The 21,964-nt window shown below is 45.7% G+C and overlaps 1 protein-coding gene across 2 annotated transcripts in view; it reads left to right on the forward strand.

The window, feature by feature from the left end:
• Nucleotides 1-21,964, forward strand: part of LOC146854845 (mitochondrial inner membrane protein OXA1L-like) — a 236,171-nt gene that overhangs the window by 134,752 nt on the left and 79,455 nt on the right. For both annotated transcript variants that reach the window (XM_085652222.1, XM_085652221.1), the window contains exons 6-7: nt 7,532-7,696; nt 12,227-12,331. In XM_085652222.1, coding sequence (XP_085508348.1) covers nt 7,532-7,696; nt 12,227-12,331 — 270 coding nt within the window. The remainder of the gene's footprint in view (nt 1-7,531; nt 7,697-12,226; nt 12,332-21,964) is intronic.

Below are 21,964 nucleotides of genomic sequence, written 5' to 3' on the forward strand. Positions count from 1 at the left end.
GTGCTTTAAGGTATGTGATATTAATAATGAATATTTGGTGTTTATCCTCGCCATCCTTGCCTCATGTATACCGCAGTGTGTTTGACTAGGTGTTTTTGTACTTTTTTGGAACTTAGGAGACAGTTACACAAGATTAAGGTACCATTTGGCTTTCTTTGGAGGCATGATTATTTGGTGTGGTTCACTGTTGGGAGAATGGTGCCATCACGATTGTGTATAGTGTTTCACTGTTACAATGGTGGATGATCTTTTAGAGTGAATATTCAAATGATGGGTCGAATTCTTTAATGTATTAATTATATATATTTATGTGATTATATTAATAGTGTGTTGTCACACAGCATGTTTTTCCTTTGCACATGCAACAATGTGGGCTATGGGATATGAAACAAGTGAGTTTCTATACTCCAATGTATATTATTTATTGCTTCCAGCCCTGAGGAAGTCGCATGGGTTAATCCCTATCGACGAAACGCGTTGGGAGTGGAAGAATGTTATGAATAAAAGAAGTTTGGAGATTCAAATGAAAATAAAGGAAGAAGAGAAGCCCACTACAATGTGTATTTAGTTTTGTGACAGTAACAGGAAACGTTGTTGGTTAATTTGCGAGTGCTTCGACACGAGAAAATACATGAATCAATTTGATTGTTGTTTTGAGGATTAGGGTGCCTATCCTCAAGTTGAAAGCACCGCACTAGGATAATTGTGGATCAATACTACTAATGGTGTGAAATTTTGCTGGTTGCGCGTTCTTTCCCTTGACACCCATTCTTTTGTTTTTAAACCCAGATCAGTTGACTGGGGGTGAGTGCTTGCAATGTTCAACACTCCGTCCATCATTTCCTTTGGTTTTTGCTTTGTTCGCCATAAGTTGGCAGGGCATGCTCAGACGTGAGTCCCTTGCTCACTTTGCCACTGGATTCAAGCAAGCCTGGCTGAAGACTGCTGAAATGCCAGAAACCGGTCCTAGGAAGCTTGTTTCCGGTCCAGGGAAGACATGGCTTGGCAGTTCGGGCTGGACTGTTCCCATGAGGCACAGGGTCAGACTGATTTGCATACGGCCATGTCTGAACTGGGGTGGCAGAGTGGGCTAAAGAACTGTGATGGATTAAACCTAGATCAGTTGACTGGGGGTGAGTGCTTGCAATGTTCAACACTCCGTCCATCATTTCCTTTGGTTTTTGCTTTCCTCAGGGACCCCCGTTAAAAATTGAATTTTCGTGAAAGAATTACTTGAGGCAATTCAATTACCAAAAGAGGTGGCCGTGGTTAAGTGTGCTGCTCACCAATCAGGAGATGACTATGTGACAGCCTGTAACCGATATGCTGACCAGGTGGCCCAACACTGTGCAAGGCATAAAATTGCCTTAAACAAGCAAATCGAAACTTGTGGAATCAGCTACCAACTTATGATACTTGCAGGAGTGGGAAGCTGGGAGGAGGTGAAAGATCTGCAGGATGCAGTAGACATGAGAGAAAAGGAAGAGTGGGTGAAAATAGGATGTCAAAGAAGGGCAGAAGATGGTGTGTGGGTTTGTTATGATTCCAGACAAGAATAATGGATTGAGTGCCCATGAAATACTCATGGGAAGAGCCATGAGACAGGTATGTGTACCAGGACACAAGCTGTTGAATATAACTGATGGCTTGGTTTTGGAGTATTGCAAAGAATTGGCTGACAGAGCGTTCTATCTCTCATCAGGTTGGGGAAGACGCTTTCAACAAACAGCTGAGCCAATCGCATGATCTGAATCCCAGTGATTGGGTAGTTGTGAAGAATCACACTCTAGAATCGTGCTTAGCACCAAGGTGGGACAAACCACATCAAGTTATATTGACTACTTCAACAGCTGTAAAGTGTGCAGGATTGCCTAATTGGATCCATGCAAGTCATACCAAAAGGGTACCAGCTCCTGAAGAAGAAGAGTTTCAATTGAAACAAGAAACTGATGGTGCTGAAGGTTGTGCAGCTGAAGAACTTCCTGAAAAAGATCCTGAGGTAGCTGCCCAAGAACAACCGAGCACTTATCAGGACGACTGGATCCCAGTGGTGGACATACCTGAAGTACTTATCAGAACTAGGAGTCAAACACAGTTAGACAAACGGGAAAAGAGTGAGGACCAGACAGGGTTAGAAGAACTCACTCAGGAGAGTAGGGAAACGACTGTTAGGGAGCCTGAGCAGGAACAGTTAAGGAAAGAACAATATACTCCGACAGAAGAAAACCAAAGCCCCATTCCTGAGTCTGAGGAGGGACAGATGGGTTTTAGAGAAAACGTTCAGGCAGAAGAAGGTAAAGAGGTAAAAAGACCTGAACAGGACCAGATAGGCATAGAAACGCAAGTTCAGGATACAGAAGCAAAACCAGACATTACTAATCCTGAACAGGGTCAGATTAAGATAGATGAACCCATCCAGGCAGAACAGGCCAAAACAATAAGCCCTGGACAAGGTCAGATAGAGAGGAAATCTGAAGACGAAGCTGATCAAGTTGTGCCAAAGTTAAAGGAAAATAAAAGGAGTCTTTAAGGACCTGGCAGTGCAGTGAAATTTAATGAAAGTCGAAAAGGTGATAATTGGCCAAGAATTATTAAGAGACTGAGATACCGACTTGAAGACAATCAGTGAAGAACCTGATCAAGTAAATGAAGTAACTAGTCAATCTGGACCGCCCAAAGTAACTATAGTAGCGAATGAGTCAAAGATTGAAGACCTTGAATAACAAGTTCAAGGGTCCTGAGTGGACTTATGTTATTCTTGAAGACTTTGAAAACCTTGGCTTAAATGAAGAAAGTGATGAAGAGCTGATTGTTGAACCAATTGAGGCAGAAGTGAGACCGACTTGAAAGAGAGAAGACACTTAAGGTGTTATCTCCTATCCGGTTCTGAATTAAAGACAATCTTCTTGGCCAAAAATGTCTGATAGTAAAATTAATGGAACACGAAACAAAGCTGTATAAAGAAGTGTTGTAGAATCTGTATAAGTAGTTTAATGTTAGTCCTCATAATATAGGTAATATTAGCAATAGCTATTCCTTATTTGATGATTACTGACAAACAGAATAGTACTAACACACATACAGAAGTTGCAAACATTAAGGGCGATAGAATAGACTTAGAAACACCAAATGAGCTAGGTTTACACCACACTGTAGATAAGAACGAAAATGATTTAAATGTATTTGCAAATCTCTTAGTACATTATGTAGAAACTATGGAAGTTAGTGATTGTTATGTTTGCATGAAATTGCCAAATTCAGTAGCTGAAGGGGTAACTTATCATTTACCCTTGACATATGGTATTTCATGTAGTGTATTAGCTTGTTTATTCTATAGAACTGGAAAACTGCAATATTATTCAAATGTAGATGTAATATTTTCATAAGTTCCCATGCGAAAGAGCATGAACCCTGTCCTTAGTACTAGAGACTCACAATTCATGGGTGAATATTTTCTACCAATGAAGACCATAGATATAGCTGACGCGCATAAGCGCAACCTAACATGTAAATTACATGAAGAAGAAAATATATTTTTGAATTTAGTAGAACACAGGAGACAGGAGTTCCAAAGAAGGGATTCTGAACCTGAAACATCAGATACCTAAATGGGCTGAAAGGGAAGACGTTTTAGTATCTGGCAAGACTCATGCTGCTATGTCTCTGGACTTTGAAAAGAAAGGGAAAATCTGTCTCCATAGACTTAAAACAGAATATAACAATGTATTTATTGGATCCAGTGAATGTGAACTTAACTTCTTAGTAATTGGGGGTTGGGGACTAAAAGCAGGAACTGATCCAGTATTTCCTGGAATTTATTATAATTGTGGAAATAAAGCCTATTTTAGATTGCCTGATCACTGGTATGGGAGTTGCTATTTCGGAATAGTATTCCCTAAAGTTTATCATGTTAAAAGAATCACTGGAAGCAATAATGACTGTAATGGACTAACCCGACATAAAAGAGCTAGTTTTTCGGAAATAGTAGGTGATATATTTGGTGCATTGATACCTTCAGTGGGGGTTCTGCTGAATTCTCAAAAAATCTGTCAATTGCAGTTGATCGGTTAGTTACTGACACTGCTGGAGAATTTTTATTGATCAATACAGAGTTAGTTGCTGTTAGATCTATGGTTTTGCTAAATCGACTTGCCCTTGATATCTTATTAGCAAAAGAGGGTGGAGTCTGTAAAATGTTGACAGTGCAACATTGTTGCACGTATATACCTGACAAAAGCGTAGAGATTGGAAGGTATATTAAAAATATTACACATTTGGAAGAGGAACCACTGGAGGTTGACAGTGTATGGAAGAAAATAACCAATAGCTTTTCCACTATCAGTAGTTGGTTTTCTAATATAGGTAAGAGTATTTTAGGTCAAATATTATTGCCAAACATGGGCCTAACTTTATTAGTTTTGATGATAATGTGTTGCCGCAAATGCAGTGGGGAAAGAAAGAAAGGTACGAAGTGAATGAGAAGGGTAAGAAAAGAAAATTAGAAGAAATACGACTGGAAGAATTGAAAGGAAATATCTACAAAAGAATGAAAGGATCACAATTTAAGAAAGATAAAGGAAGGAATAAAAGATTTGAAGACATCGAAATGGTAGAATGCTAAAGTTGGCATCTGATTTAATAGAAACTAGTGATGGCATAAAATGCCATCAGAGAGGGGATTGATGGAGCAAGGTTTCATAAAAGAAACTTGCTCGTATGCAATCCTCTCAAATAACCTATAACATTGTAACCAACCTGTCCGTGAATACTAATTTTGCACCACATTTTACATTTCGTATCTAGGGGAAGCTTTTCTATGTGCTTCACTAATGAATAACCCGAGTGTCCTAAAAATGGCCGCCAAAAACGCGGGAACTCTTCTGCGCATGCGTCTACTACATCTACGTAGTATGACGTCTTCTATCGCTTGGGGGGAAATCTTTGCAGCTGCGCAACAGCTTTTAATATGGCTGCTTAAAACTATCGCATTAACGCACATGCTGTGCTGAAACTAATCAATGTAAGTTTTACTGAGCTATTAATGCAAAAGAAATATTAAGTAAATGGGGTTAGAGTAGAAGTTAGTGGTATACAGTGAATTCATTTAATTTTGTATTCTATAATGTTCTTTTCTGACTTTATTAATAGCTCACATTTGGGCCTTGGAGGGTGACCGATGTCCCTATCCTTTGCGACTACGCATGCACGCAACCTCCTTGTTCTGAAACTAATGAAGTCATTGGGTGACTGCCAATCCATGTGCCCAGCAAGGACATGGGAAGATCAACTCCTGACCCTACAAGAGGAAGAACTTAAAACATTGTATTACAGATTTATCGATCCTCATATGAAATGCTTGTGGGAATAAAGCTTGTGGGTATTAAAATGAAGGGGTGGGGAATTGGACAATAGAACTAAAGAGAATTATTGCACTCAATATGGTGTGATGTCCTCACCCCCATTGCCTGGCCCAATCAAATTGCGGGTGAACATGGAATTGAAACATTTGGGGTGGATCATACATTTGAATTGGTATAGGTTCTAGATAGTTAGACACTTGACCCACGAGATGCCGATGCTATGCTGAGATGCTGCCCGATTTTACTGCAATCTGACTGAACAATCCAACACTAGGGACAATTCGCGGAACAACCGAGGAGGCACATCTAGGAAGGGGTCCGAACGAGCCCAAGCCGGAGAGAGTAGCACCAGAGAGGGGTGTAACGCTGGCGTTACACTAGAAGAGGCCACCTTCCCTGTCCTGAATCCTTGATACTCTGTCTAGGTCCTCACACCATTCTAGGTAAATATAGTTCTGTGGGTTGTGCTTCGTATTTGCTCTCTGTTCTTTCTCTCCTCAGGTACTGTCATCATATGAGACTAATGTGAATTGAATTATAAACTAATTGAACTACTATTCCCGATGGCGAATCTTGATGTGTCTATGTGTATTCTGATTTGACTCACAAAATTATTAATTCAGATAAACTTTTAAAGCTCCTTCAGAGTCTGTGGTTCTTTGAATAAAAATAAATGTATTATATTATTTCCTCCCTATTCTAATCTACTACTAGATCTTTCGAACGTGCATTTACTCAAGAGACAGGAATGGTAAGAATACTGGTGTAAAGGTTTCTTAGGGTAAAACAAAATTGATGGCCAGTGGATATTTGCTAGCTCGTGGAGTATATGAATGTACATGGGCCCAAATGAGTGTTGTGTGTATGAATGTGTTGAGCGGGTAAACTCCGCTGCATCAATGTAAACCCAGATTCTGTCTCCATGGCTTGTCTGAATGTTCCTTCTGGAAGGCATCTCCATGAACGCTTGGCAACTGTTCAGAGCTTTAGTAGACTGTTCTGGTCTCATTAGTAATTCTTTTTTACCAGATTATCCAGACTTTATATTGCCAGGCAGGCAGAATCAAGTTTCATGGTTCGGATTAAGGTTTGATGTGTCTAAACCTCATATGGTAAGAAGTTTGAACCTCTTATGGCCACAATGCAGGTCCGTTCAACAACCCAGGATCATGTAAAGTACTAGCTAGAAAGGGCCAGTACTACTATAGATGCCAGACTTTTGATGGAGTCATAGCATTGAATCTGGGATAGGCATTGTTCATATTTGAACTATTTGATTTTTGATAGGATTGCATCCCTCCTTGTGTGTTCTGAGCAAAATAAAGATAGCTGTCACACTGGGGAAATGTTGCATTCTTTCCTATGTGTTGCAAGTAATCTTAACAAGGCTGACTTGATGGCCATTTTTTCTGTTTGATCAGCCAACCCAGGAAATTCCAAACGAAGAAACAAAAAGCTAAATTTTCAACAGTTTTTATTTAGGTTTTTATTTAGGTTATTTGAGTGATATGTGAAGGGCTCCTGGAATTTTGAAAAGTGTATAGCTATTTTATCAAATCCAGGTGCAGCTATCTATACCCTAAAGATTAACTAGTAGACTGCCACCAACCAGTCTCCCCACAGCAAGTTAGATTAACTTACCTTACCTGCCTAGCTGCCTCCCCCTGTCAGCAGAATCCCAAGGCTGCTGCTTGGGCTGATCACTGAATTGCCAGTCTGGCGGGTCAGAGTCAAAAGGTTTGGTTGAAAAAAGGTAAATCAAGAAAAATGCTGGACAGGTGGAAGCTACATGCAGGTTAGAATTTTAAGTCTTATAATCTTTACAGCTCCCTCAACAGCCCATTTCCTACACCCGTCCCTTGGTCCCTCTTCTCTAATGACCAGTGCTTTTACTGCTTTCTATAGGACCCTTTAACCAGTGTTACTAAAAGTCATCCCAACTCCCCTACTGCCACCATACACACACCACTCCCCATTGATTCACTTTTAGCGCTCACAATATCATTCATTATAGGTCACCTGCAGCACATGTTCTCGACCGGCCCTAGATTAATCTGCAGCGTCCTTGCACAGCTCTGCATTCCCTCCAGCTTTAACATCAGTGTTACTGTCCCTGCCATGACTCTCTCCTGTCCCACAAAAAATAGTTCTAATGGAATTTTTTTCCTCAGGCACCAGTCTTCATTTCTTTCTTTGTGGCTCTGCGGAAAATGGCATATTTGCCAGTGCCGAGCCTGCAAACTGGTGGTCTCTGGTGGTTCCTTGACCTGACGGCTGCTGACTCGTTCTACATTCTGCCAATTGCTGTGACCTGCAGTATGTGGGCTATCCTGGAGGTGAGTTTTCTCTTTTAGACTCCTGCTCTCTTTATTTCCCAGGCTCTCTTTTCTGTTTACAGGCAATCTCCTGGCTCTCATGGCACTACTCTGTCAAGAGCCCTCGTGTACTCCCTCTTTATATCACAGGGTCTCGCCTCTCCCCATTTCCCTTGGCCCTCTCGTTCTATATACAGCTTGCCCTCTCCATGTCTTCATATCCTTTCTATTCTCACTTTTCCCTGAGCTCACTCCCTCATTATACTTCTTTCAAAACTTTGCGTTCTGTTAATTTTCTCCATTCATATAATTCTTTTTTCTCATTCCCCAGATCAAATTCTTACTCTTTTGCCTTTGTTGCTTCTGTGGTTGCAGTATCCTAGCTTTCCATTTAGTGCCTTTTCGTCCACTCTCCAAACATCCCTGTGCTTGTCTTCTCATTCTTTTTCTTTATCCTCCATTCTGTACTAGATTATTTTCCTCTCTGCTGTTTTTTTCAGTCTCAGTGTTACAACCAGACTTTTCAGCATGTCTGTCCACGTTGCTGTAGACACCGTTCCTTAGTAGGCTGATTGATTTTGATTTTTTTTGAAACATTTTTATTGTTTTCCAACTCAACAAAGCATCAATCATCTCTCCATCCCCCCCCCTCCAGGCAATACCATACATATATCAGCATCCCCTACTAGTAGTAGGCTGATTGATGCTTTCATTTTCTCCTCTACCTTTATGTATTGCCTATATCACCTGGCCTCTTTCTTCTTCATGCCTCCTGAGGCGTGAGCCGGGAGCTAGAACTTGTTTGTTGCTCTTCTTGCCATTACGTTCATTTAGGCATCATTTTAAACTATTTTAGATAAGCGCCGCATTGATTTTAAAATCTCACCTGTCTGTTGTACTGTTGCTTATTGCGGGGAGGGCACCGTGCTTGTCAGGCGGTGGGCGAGGGGAAAGGCTGCAGCTCACCCGGGGCGGCAGAAGTGAGACCGTCGCCAGAAACCCTGCAGATCTTTCCATTGATTCTATCAGGTACTCGCATGAGGAGCTCCTGACTTTGGAAATTAAATGCCCTTCTGCACCCTGAGCCCCTCAGGATAGCTCCTTTAAATGTCAGTTTTGTACAATTCAACTGTCACTGGTGGAGTCGGTCCTCTGTCCTTCAGGCTTTACGGATTTTAAGTTCCTCAGTCTGAACTGCCGGTCGCTCACGAAACATCATGCCGAGGTGTTTGATCTTTTAGCCGATGAGTCTCCGGATGTTCTATTCTTAACAGAGACCTGGCTTACTCAAGACTCTGTGGCGGAGCCCTGGTTGGCGCTCCCCCAAGGCTATGTGTTGAAGACTGTAAACAGAGGTGGTGGTAGAGGGGGCCGTATTGCAGTGATTGTCAAGGATGTTTACACCTGCAGTTTTAGTAAGGAGAACATAGTGGACTGTGAAAGTGCATTATTTAAAATCATGTTGAACCACAACTTTACTAGGTCCCGCTAACCGGTTCAGGGAAGACTTTTTGAACAAACTTGCGTTATACTCAAGCAGGGCTGCGAATTTCACTATCCTAGGGGATCTTAATTTCCATCTTGAGAACTGTGGGAAGGCCGAGATCTCCAGTTGTTTGGCTGACCTAGAGGCCTACCAGTTGGTGCAATGTGTCCTTGAGGGCACGCATGTGGCAGGTCATCTACTGGACCCCATATTCTCTAATTTAAGCCCTCTAAAAGTTTTCCCGCCGGTCCCGCAGGCGTGGACAGACCACTTTTTGGTTTCGTTCTCGCTGCAACTACAGGGAAAAGCTGATCTGATTCGCCCCCCCCCTGTTCTTAAACGGCCCTGGCATAAGCTGGACCTGGGTTTTTTCTCTGCCGGCCTCAGTTACCTCTAGACGTGGAGCTGGCGAATTCGCGTTTTAACGAGCGGTTGACTCTAGGCTTGGATAGTTGTATCCCGGCTAAATTGGGGGGGGGGGGGAAGAGTCATGGGCCATCTAACCCTTGGTTTAACGATTCGTTAACCACAGCTAAAAAGGGCTGCAAGCTGCTTGAACGATCTTGGAGACGCTCGTACGACCCAGCAGCAAAAAGGGAATATCGGGCGGCCATTAAGCAGTCCCACAAGCTCATTCGGAGAGCACGAGCGGAGCATTTGGCCAATAAAATCTTGGCTAGCACTAACCCTGCTAAGACTATCTTCTCCTTGCTCAAGGGTATAAAAAGAGTGGGTGAAACTGGGGTTTCCCCCATCTCCTCGAAGCATCATTGTAATGAGCTGGCTCGGTACTTTGTGAAAAAAGTTGAGAAGATCTACCTTGGTCTGCCTACCATGACCCCGTTCGCTGAGGTGGAGTCACCGGGGGCTATCGGTCCTACGGTGGGAAATAGCCTGTCCTCTTTTCCTCCCCTGTCACCCATGGAATTCGAGTCTCTTTGTCTGAAAATCAAGTTGGGCTCGCCGGCAGACCCTTTGACACCTGCCCTTTTTCGCCAGTTTCACGCTCTTATCTCTCCTTGGATTATTGACCTGGTTAACCTGTCTGTCGTCAGCATCCATACCTGGGGTGTGGAAACATGCTAAAGTTATTCCGCTGCTTAAAAAATCTTCCTTGGATCCTGTGGAGTCGGGCAATTATCGTCCTATTTCCCAGCTGCCTTTTTTGGCGAAGCTGGTGGAATCACACGTGAATTCCATTATTTCCAAGTTTATTGAACAGAATGCCATCCTGGATCCGTCACAGCACGGTTTCCGAGTGCGTCACAGCACTGAGTCCACTCTGCTAGCAGTAACGGAAGCAATCCGGGGTAGCTTGGATGTTGGTGATTCAGCGGCCTTGGTCCTTTTGGACTTAAGTGCCGCATTTGATACCGTCTCTCACGCGACATTGTTAAAACGCCTTCAGGAAATTGGTATCAGGGATGTGGCCTTGGAGTGGTTTCGGTCTTTTTTGGAGGGGAGGTCCTTTCAAGTCTCTGTGCCACCTTTTCACTCACAGGAGTTTGCTCTGCATCAGGGGGTGCCGCAGGGCTCAGTGTTGAGTCCCTTATTGTTCAACATCTATGTTCGACCCCTGGCTGCGGTAGCAAAAGGTAGGGGGCTGTCATTGGTGTCGTGCGCCGACGACACCCAATTGGTGATCACTTTCTCCAAGAAATGTGGTACCAATTTGGACAAGTTTAAAGATTACCTTTTAGCGGTTGCGGACTGGATGGCCGCAAACTGCCTGCAGTTGAACGCTACTAAGTCTGAGATATTACTGTTTGGAAAGGATCGGGTGCTGTGGTCCGAGCAGTGTTGGCCGGATCCTCTTAAACCCGCCCCCTTGCCCAAGGAGGCTGTGAAGAACCTGGGCGTTTGGTTCGACAACGGCCTGACATTTGACATTCAATCGAAAGCTGTGGCAGGGTTTTGTTTTGGGCTTCTGCGTGGCTTAAAACCGTTGCTGGGTTTTTTCCCTCCCAAGGTGCGACAAACCATTGTCCAGGCATCAATTTTGTCCAGGCTGGACTATGGGAATATGCCCTCTATTTGGGCGCTAACAAGGCCAGCATTAAGCGCCTGCAGAGGGTACAGAATGCAGCAGCTCGTCTACTGGTGGCACTTCCGAAATCTTGCTCAGTTGCCACATACTCCCTAAACTTCATTGGTTGCCTGTCGACAAGCGCATTCAGTTTAAGGCTCTCTGCGTGTCACATAAGATCTTGACTCTTCAGGCTCCTTCGGGGCTGGCCAACTTGCTAGAGTTTTATGTGCCAGGGCGCCCTCTGAGATCCGCTGACCAAGCGCTGGTCTGCATTCCTCGTGTCTCGAAAGCCAGACCTGGTGGTCGCTCATTTCGTAGCTTGGCGGCAAAACTCTGGAATTCGCTCCCTGCCTCCGTCAGAGCAATCCAGAATGATCTGGCTTTTCGCAAAGCCATAAAGACCTGGCTTTTCCCTGTTTTCCATGGTTAACTCTGCCTTTTCTCTCCTGGGCTCATGTCTTTGGTGGCGCTGGGACGCCCCGTCGCTGGGGCAGCCATGCGCAATACAAATCCGACTAATAATAATAATAATGCCACTTTCAAATATTTCCTGTTACTATACTTTGCCTGCTATTAACTCTCCTCTCTACAGTGGCTTGTTTCTGCCCACTAACGCATCTTTTTCTTTCTTTGCATGCCCCTTTTTTGCTATCTCTCCTGTACTGTGAATACGGCCTTCTTCTTCGCTATATCCTGAACTTTCAGACTCTACATGTTCTCTTTTTCCCCTATTTCTCACTGTAGTCTGTTGATCTCTCCACTCCTCCTCATCTTCTCCTTCCTGCCCTGACACTCTTCCATGGTATACCTTCTCTTCCACTGTTTCCGCTAGCCTACTTCCATCCCTTGACCAAGTTCCAAAAGTCAGCTTTTCTTTCCTTAATGTTTGCTTCATTTTGTTTGCTATTTAGAAACTGCCTGTGTTGCTTCCAGTAATGGGAGTGGAGCATATTGATTTGTCACACTGCCCTATAGCACAATACCACTGTGTCCTTCACTAAAAAGCTTCTGTCATTTCTCTTTTATTCCGCTTCAGCTGGGAGCAGAGTCTGGTGTCGATAATCCTAACCTCCGAATGATGAAGACAGTCTTCAGGGTGATGCCTCTGATTATCCTGCCTCTTACCATCAATTTCCCCACTGTGAGTAAACGTATTTATTGAGCAATTCGCTTGTGAAGACAACTGCCTGGCCTTTTACCACTTATGAGCACGCCATGGGAGTGCTCATGCAGCACACGTGCATGCACATTGTGACTTTTATCTCTTCACTTTTTTTTGTTAGCTTCATTTGATTTGTAAACAACCATACATAGAGTAATGACACATAAGTCTTTGAGTCCAACCAGAGTCACAATGTACAGAATGAGCCACATGGGAAATAAGGTGTATGTCAGCAATGAAGTCAAGGAGCATAAGATAAGTGATGCATACATGTTTTGAATATTCTTAAACAGAGACATCAGCCTCCCCCCCCCCCCCCCCCCCTTCCCAACCCTAGGTGGAGCAACTACACTGGTGCACCTTACAGCTGAGACGAGCAGCAAACACAGCAATGCATGTCGGGTACTTTTCATGTCTACACAATTCATTACACAAGGTTTGTATTGAGTATTCTCGAGATCCCACACCGCCACAGGGCACCTACAGGGCCGCCAGCCCATCAACCTCTTCATCAGCCATCGCCTCCTAACTAGATCAAGACAAAAAGACCTAGTATTGCCCCATACATCTTTTGAATGGCTGCAGACTGGTAGCAGTTTGCAGTATAGATCCTATTGCGTTTTGCAAAATGCCATGTCCACATGCCAGTCCTTCAGAATCGGTAGTGGCTTTCTAGCTCAGTGCATTGCTGTTCTCTGCCTTTCACGTGGTAAGCCAATGGCCACCAGCCACCGGTAAGTGTTTTGGGACATCTATCATAGCCCAACAAGCCACATGGGCGAACTTCTCCTCCACCTCGCCACATCTATGACAACAAGAGCGGTCACGTAAACCATACCGGAACAAATGAGCCATCGTATAGTACACCCTGGTAAGATATTGTAATTGAAGTAACGTGTGACAGCTATTCAGAGTAACGGACATCACTACAGAGCAACAATAGGTCCACTGCTTATCACTGATAGTGATGCCCAGGTCTCTCTGCCACTCAAGCCTAACTTTCATGAATCCCGCCCGCCGTCCCTCTTGTGCAAACGCATAGAGTTTTCCTATTATGTGGTGCAGTCATTTGTAACAGGTGCGTTAACGCCAGCAACTCTGGGGATTCAAGTAAGTCCTCCCCAAGGAGGTCTCGCATCGTGTGGCGGGCCCTGCTCCCAACTGCACATCACGTCCGAGTCAGACCTAGCTCCTGCAGCGCACTTGCTGCCCCGTGTTCTTGCGGTAGGGGAAACCACGTACCCCAATCCAAGCACAGCGAATAAAGTAAGGACCTGGCCTGCTGCTCCAGAAGCCTCTGCCAGGAATAGATAGTTGTGTTCAATGAGTTCAAAACATTGTATCGCCGCACAGGTTTCACAAACATTGCCTGGGGAAGCAATAGCCGAGAGGCTGCCTTGCGCTTGAGGCACAGATGTGGAAGGTCCCTAGGACCGTGTAGCCGGTAGTGAGCAAGCACGAACTGCGCAACCTGTAGTACTGCTCCAAGCCAGGACTCGCAGCAGTCCTAGGTCACATGGCAAAGTCAGTGTGTCCCAGCTCACTTGTGGCTGCTTCCCAGGCAAGTCAAGAGAGCTCGCAAATTGCCAGACATCACGCTGAGTTTAAAGATTGGAATATTTGTGAATAAAAACAGTAAACGGGGCAACACCACCATTTCAGTATGGCTTTATGCCTGCAGAGTGACGGAGGTAGTTTTACCCAGCGGTCAGTCGCCTCTGAGAGCTTCTTCACCGCTTTGCCTTATTGTCCATTCAAACCACTGATGGGTCAGTGTGGACCTGAATCCCCAAATGACGCACAGAGTCCATAGTCCACTGTAATGGATACACTAGTTGCACACATGTCTTAGCTACAGTAATTAGGAATATCGGGGACTTGTCGCAATGAATACCCACCAAACACTGCCTCCCAGAGAACCAGAGAGAAGTTATAATCAAGGTTGTGTACATAAAGGGCAGAATCGTCTGCGTACGCAGGAATGATCAGATTGTAGTGTGGAAACCAAAGTCCCCTGTGCGCATGGTACTCCTGGAGCACACAGGCCAGCGGCTCAGCCACCAGAGCATGCAATAGCGGTGACGGAGCATTCCTGTCTGGTGCCCCCTGAGATAGCTATGGCATCCGTGACTATTCCATTGACCCTGATTCACGCTGTCAGTTGTGCATACAGCACCTGGACAAGTTGTAGAAACACATCTTCTACTCCTATGCGCCTCAATACTGCAAGCATAATACCCCATTCTATAGAATTAAACACTTTTTCAGCGTGCAGAAATACCGCCGCGGCACGCACCTCTGGATTGACACGAGTGATTGCACCAAAAAGCATGCAGATTGTACAAGGACCGGCCAGGGATAAATCCGGCCTGCTCCACCAAGTCCGGGAGCAATGGCGCCAACCGGTTGGCAAGACTTTTCACAAAACTTTTTGTGTCTAGGTTCAACAGTGATAGCGGTTTGTAAGACCCGCAGCCATCGGTTGGTTTGCCTGGCTATAATACGGCGACCTGGAGAGCCTCGCTCATCGAGCACGGCATGCAGCCTTCTTTCACCATCTCTTCATAGAGTGACCAGATGCGAAATGAGTAGATCTCAATAGGCCTTCTAAAAGGTTACTGCCAACCTATCCGTGCCGGGCGCTTTTCCGGTAGGCATATCTTTTAATGTTGGAAATATCTCCGTGGGGCACAACAGGGCTATGAGGTACATGGCAATATCAGTGAGATTGTCGGACGCTGCTCAATAGTCATGATCAATGCGCGACATATAACTCTGCATAGTATTGGCAAAATTGATCCAAGACCTGCTCCGCCCTACTTAGAAGGAACCCCTGCTCGTCCTGCACCTCCAAGACTGTATCATCTTCACACCTAGGGTGTATGAATGCTGCCAAAGTTGCTCCCATAAGCTCGCCTTCTCCATATGCTCTCGCGGTTGCATATTTACCTAAGTGTAGCCTGCTCCTCCTTAAACACTGCATCCAAGATCTGTCCCCGGTTCCCACCATACTCTGCGGGAACCGCCATGCAAACTTGGGAGGCAGTGGGCTGTGCAATTTCAGCCCAAGTTGCCCGAAATGCATTGGGTTTTTTAAAAAAACAACACTGCCTCCAGATGAATTTGCATTATTCGTGTTTTTTGCTAGAGGTTCGGATGGCCTAGCTTAAGCATTCGAAATCACAAATTGTCAAGCATTACTCCACGTGTGGAGAGAGAAAAAATGTTGATAAGTTGAACTACAGCGTTGAAAATATGGATTACATTGGAATAAATGGATACATTTCTTCGACAGAGATGACCGCCCATTTGGCGACTTTAGCTGTGCATTTGGTTGGGGCGAATTTTCGCCCCATTTCTGATTGTTATTCACACGGTGCTGTTTGGGTATGGCACCAAATAGCACGCATTCTGTTTGAAATATGCATAAATCGTATAAATGAACATTATAGGTGTGCATTCCTACTTTTGAAGTTGGTGCACTTGCCAGGTCGACATAACAGTAAAATCTTTGCGCAGACACCGCAGTGGCAGGTCTGAGAACTTTTTGCACGACTGCCTGTGTGGGTGGAACAATCAGTGCTGCAGGCCCACTTGCAACATTTGACTTGCAGGCCCTGGGCACACATAGTGCACTGTACTAGGGACTTAGTAGTAAGTCGAACAAGCCAATCATGGAAACACCTATCCATATTAACAAGTTACACAGAGAGCAAATGCACTTTAGCACTGATCAGCTGTGGTAAAGTGCCCAGAGTCATAAAACCAGAGTAAAAAAAAAGGGGCCAAAAAGTCTGGGGATAAATCCGCTGGGAAAGCCAGGTCTAACACCCACCAACATACATAGCGACACGTTTTCCACCCCAAACCCACCCATTACCCATCCAAAATAATCACAAACATAGCTAGGTGGTGCACACATGGGGGCAGATGCTACATAGCCAGTCACCCCTCACCATGTGAAGTTGCAGAGGGCCGTTATACAAGCGTCATGTGTGCTGCAGCAAGTGAATATCAATTTACACATGTAAGACCACCCCAGCCGCCCAGGTCACACATCTTTGCACATTATCAAACCAACATTGGAGCCCTGTGAAGTACCAAATAGGATTCAAGTTATAGCATCCTGGTCAAAGTAGTGACACTAACTTACTTGTGCCAATTCATCCCCGCTAGCAATCCACCCCCAGGCTACCGGGGTCGTGACCACCTCGGCATGATTGATGATAGCATCCAGGAGAAATGCCCGTCCAACCCCCCCCCCCCCCCTCCCCCCAGCACTGCCTCAGCCAAGGAAATCTTCCCCAATACAAAGGCCCAAACATTGCATCCCTCTGCAGAAAACCACAACCAACTATCCAGGAGGTGTATTCCTGTTCCTCTAAGTCTTGAGAAGCGGCCGCATCCAAGTCCTCTGATCTGGAGGAGCAAAGCTGTTCCGTTCTGTCTCACGAAGCTTGAGGAACTGCTGCAATTGTTTCGTGTCAACTAAGATCGTTGCCTTTCCATCGACAATAACCAGCAGACGTGCTGGATAGAGCATGTTGTACTCCATTTGTAGTTCCTGCAGTTTGCACTTGGCCTGGGTAAACTACTTCCGAGCTTCCTTGACTTGCTGCGTGAAGTACGTGTACAGTGATAGTTCTGTACTGCCATGATATTTCTGCACCTTCAAGGCGACGCACCTTTAATTCCTTTGCTTTGCGGACTGCCGCATCTCGGTCTTGGTCATTTAAAAGTATCCCTATGATTGGACGAATTTTCACACTGGACGCGGTGCCAGGGAGCGATGGGCATGCTCAACTACAAAAATATCAGAGAAACTCACATGCCTCAGGAGATAACGAGGAGCTGCTCCACAAATCGTTCCATGTTTTTTTTTTTTTTAAACATTTTTTATTAGTTTCGGGCTAACATCGCAACACAAATCCACAACAGCCTCAGCCCTCCACCGGAGAGTGTTACACCTAACATTGCTATCCGTTGAGCATGAGAAAAGTCACCCTTCCCGCGTGGGCTCCCCCCACCCTCTCCCTCCCTCAACCCATGTCAGTGTGCCCCCCTCTGCCTGTCCTCCTCCCGATTAGACCCCACTATTGCTATGTATCCTGTACGGGTACTCAAACCATTCCCTGGCAACTCGGGCTTTCCCTCATTTCTAGCCACGCCTCATGTGTCCACTTCTCCCCATGGCTCCCCTCCTACTACAAATCGTTCCATGTTGCCGATGTTTGTAGACTCAGCCAGACACTCATTTCTCTGGTTAACGTGGCGGGAACGGGCCTCAAGATCCTCTGTCTTAGCCTGAAGTGAGAGATGTGCTTTCTCCATCTATTTGAGTTGCTGACGCTTTGACGTGCTCATCTTCAGCCTCTAATACACTCCTTTCAACCATGTCCAGAGGCTCCAACATGCAACCCATTTGGAAGGGGACAGCGCATCGATCTTGCCATCTATTTTTGTAAGACAGTGACCGTTGCCTGCTCATCCCCTCACTCACCCCACTCCCCGAGTGCGTTTGCTCATAGCATTCCATGGAACCCCCACGTACACAGGCCCCCCGGATAGCTCAACACCTTCACGGGGTGCTGGCGCCAGGCCAAAAACACTGCCTGCAAGAGTCCATTCCACTGCGAGATGCCTCTAGCACAGTGAAGTCCAATGGAAACGAAGGTAGTCCACACTGACCCCAGACAAGACACAGCACATGCCGCAACTAGTGCCCCAATCTAGCATGGTCGTGCAGAGGGTCACAGGGAGGTGGACACTAGTAGGACTAGAGATGCGTGCACCCACGGGTGCAACCTACCCTGGCGAAGCTCCTGGAAAAATGTGTTCACATTCAACTCTGTAACCACATAGATCAATTACAACTATTAGACCAATTTCAATCTAGCTTCCGTGCAGGGCACAGCACCGAATCTGCTATGACACACATTGTGGACGATGCACTAAAAATGCTGGATCAGAACCAAGCTTGTCTATTACTCCTCCTTGACCTATTATCAGCATTCGATACGGTTAAGCATGTAAAGCTCCTAGACCTTTTGGAATACCGTACGGGCCTAACAGGACCAATACTTAACTGGTTTTCCTCCTATTTCCTATACAGGTTTCAAAGAGTTAAGCTTATCGCTCACTCTCTATCGCAGACCCTGCCGTTCACACTAGGGGTCCCACAGGGTTTATCTTTTTCGCCTACCCTCTTCACCCTATTCATGGAGCCCCTAAAAGAAATTCTGAGCTCATGCAACATCCACTATCACATGTAGGCCGACGATACCCAGCCAGCTATATCTAAAAGTCTCCACCCCAGAAGACATCAGTTCCCTCCACACAACAGTAATACAAACTCAAATTGGCTAGCAACCAGTCACCTCAAATTAAAAACTCAAAAAACTGAGCTCCTACTAATCGAAGAATGGTTAAAACCGCTTAGAGCCATCAACTGCACTCCACAAATCCTTGACTCTGTAAAATCACTGGGTGTAACTCTTGACAAGAACCTCAACATGTAGAAGCATGGCAGTCTTGCTATCTAAGCAGAAAATCACCAAATGAGTGTAAGGATCTTACCCGGTCGAAGTTCTGCAGGGACGTCAAGGAATACCAACTTCAGATGTAGAAAGGTCCCAACCTTCCACCCCAACCTACTGCCTCTATCAATCCCTAGAGCGCAGAGGAGGTGGCGGAAAGAGGGGAAACAAAACAAGGATAGAGGGGAAAACACAGGAGCTGCGGTCCTCTTCCTTCCTTTATCTGTGGAACTGTGTCTGTGTTCGTGAAACAAGGTTCTTCAAAAGGTAAAGAGAACAATGTAAGAGGCCCTAATGCACCTACAATAACCCTGGGAAAAGCCCCCCCCCCTTGTGTAGCTCTCCTATTTGGTTACCTTATTGCTAGTAGCCTGTTAATATTTATAGAGTAGCACAGGAGAACTGAAGAGGTCAGGAAAGGCAAAAGCTAGTCGTAATTCCCCTTCATTACAGTAGTGGATGTAGGTCGTCCACGGGGAATCCGGAGGTCATCACAGATCGAGGAATCTTACAAGGCTCCTGTAGAGATGTCTTCAGCTTGATTCCGGAAGAGGCAGCAGGGGAGGAACTCAGGAAGAAGGACAGGGATCAGGCGGCGTGAGCTAGACAGGTGCCTACTTCAGGGGTAACTGGTAGGTCCACGGCTGTTGTCCGGGGAGGAAGGAGACAAGGCAGAGACACCCGGCCGGCCCGCGGGACAAAATCCGGCAAGGTGGGCGGAGCGCTCTGACCCTTGAGCACCAAGATCCCGAAACCGGAAGAGACACGTCCAGTTAAACCATGCCAAGAGACTCCGCACAAAGCGGACTGAAGTACCATAAAAAATAGGAAAACAGAGCTCTGTTATATGAGAGAAGGCTCTCAAACGTATGCCCGAAAAAAGGGGCGCACTAACGACCACACACGAAGAGGTCGGGGTAGCGAGGAAGTCCAAGTCCTATGAGACGAACGCCGAAGCGCCCACTCACAGGGCAACCAGGAAACAGGAAGTTCCGGGAACAGCCTGCGGGGCAACACTAGAACGCGAAGCCCCGAGGTTTCCGGACGTCAGGCTTTTCTACTGGTTTGATGCTATCGCGCATGCGCGATAGCTAGACGCTATGGGGAATCCGCTCTCAGCCTGGTACCGCTGGTCCCGGCAATCATGATAGTACCCCCCCCCCCCAACACTCCCCCCACAGGTTTGGGCTTGTGAGGATGTCTCCTGTGGAACAAACGTATCAATCGAGGAGCATGTACCTGACTGGCAGGTTCCCATGTACGTTCTTCAATTCCATACCCCTTCCAGTGTATCAAATACTGCAAACGGCGTCTACTCCTTCGAGAGTCAATGATGGATTCCACTTCGTATTCTTCCTCTCCGTCTACCAACACCGGAGCAGGGTGAGAAGGTAGGCGAGTGCCGGGTTCTACAGGTTTTATCAGTGATACATGAAAAACGGGGTGTACCTTGATGTTCTCAGGGAGTTTTAGTTCCATTGCCACTGGATTGATGACTCTAGAGATCGGGTAGGGTCCAAGGAACTTAGGTCTGAATTTACAAGACCCCTTCAATGGAATGTATTTGGTTGACAACCATACCTCATCCCCCTCCTTATACTCTGGTTCTGTCTGTCTATGTCGATCTGCTCCTTTCTTGTAAGCTGCCTTTGCTTGGTCTAAATTAGTCTGTGTCAGCTGATGTATATGTTGGATTTCGTGAATGAACTCACTAACTGCCGGTGCGTTACAAGATGATAAACTTGGAGAGAGAAAAGCTTTTGGATGATACCCAGATGAACAAAAGAAGGGCGTGTATTTCGTGGATGCATGTTGGCTGTTATTATATGCGAATTCCGCCACCCACACCATCTTATCCCAATCGCTGTGTGAGTGTAAGGACTGACTCCGCACGTACTGTTCAAAACACTGATTGACCCTTTCGGTCTGCCCGTCTGTCTGTGGATGGTGGCTAGATGACAGTCTCACATCAATCTGTAGTAAGGAGCATAGTTGTTGCCAAAATCGGAAAACAAACTGGGCACCCCTATCTGAAATTACCACCGAGGGGAATCCGTGTAACCTGACCACATGCTGTAAGAAAACAGTGGCAAGTTCCGCTGCAGTGGGTAATCCCTTTAGGGGGATGAAGTGAGCAGTTTTTGTGAACAAATCCACTACTACTAACAGTGTGTTATGGCCCTTGGAAGTAGGTGGGAGTTCTACAATGAAATCTAACGACACCGTGTGCCATGGAAGAGGAGGAGTGGGTAAGGGTTGGAGCAACCCTGTGGGGTTTTGATGAGATACCTTGCTTTGAGCACATACATGACAAGTCTTAACGTATTGCTCAACGTCTTTTCCTAGGGTAGACCACCAAAACCGGCGTCGCACATTGTCAATGGTTTTCTTAATTCCGGGATGACCGGCCAAAGGATGAGAATGACACCATTCTAAAGCTTGTCTTTGCAGGTCTGGAGTAGTAAGGACTATTCCTCCCTGTACATACTTAATACCAACCCGACTCTCATGTTCTGCTGTCTTAATCAGTTCCTGCCCCTCTTCACTTTGTTGTTCCCTCACTACTTTCAGTAGGAACTCCTTTTCAGATAACACTCCTATGATCTTGTCTGGCGAGATGATTAAGGGAGGTTCCACCTGTTCTTCTTGTATCTCGAACCCTAATCGGGACATAGCATCCGCCTTGCCATTCTTTCTACCCGCCTGATATTGGATTGTGAAATCATACTCACTAAAGAACTGGGCCCAACGGAGCTGTCTCATGGATAAGGCCTTAGCTGATTTTAAGAATTGCAAATTACGGTGATCTGTATACACAGTCACCGTATGTTTGGTTCCTAGCAGGTATTGTCGCCATTCTTCAAAAGCTTTCTTAATGGCTAGTAATTTCATGTCTCCCACCGCATAGTTCACCTCCGCGGGGTTTAATTTGTGTGGAAAAAAAAGCTACGGGATGCAATTCTCCGGTGTGCTTATCCGCTTGTGATAGTACCCCACCTACCGCGACTTGAGAGGCATCTGCCTCCAACACAAATGGATAACTCGGGTCTGGGTGTTGAAGTACTGGGGCCTGGGT

Source organism: Triturus cristatus, chromosome 4_1 (assembly GCF_964204655.1).
Source record: "Triturus cristatus chromosome 4_1, aTriCri1.1, whole genome shotgun sequence".
NCBI lineage: Eukaryota > Metazoa > Chordata > Amphibia > Caudata > Salamandridae > Triturus > Triturus cristatus.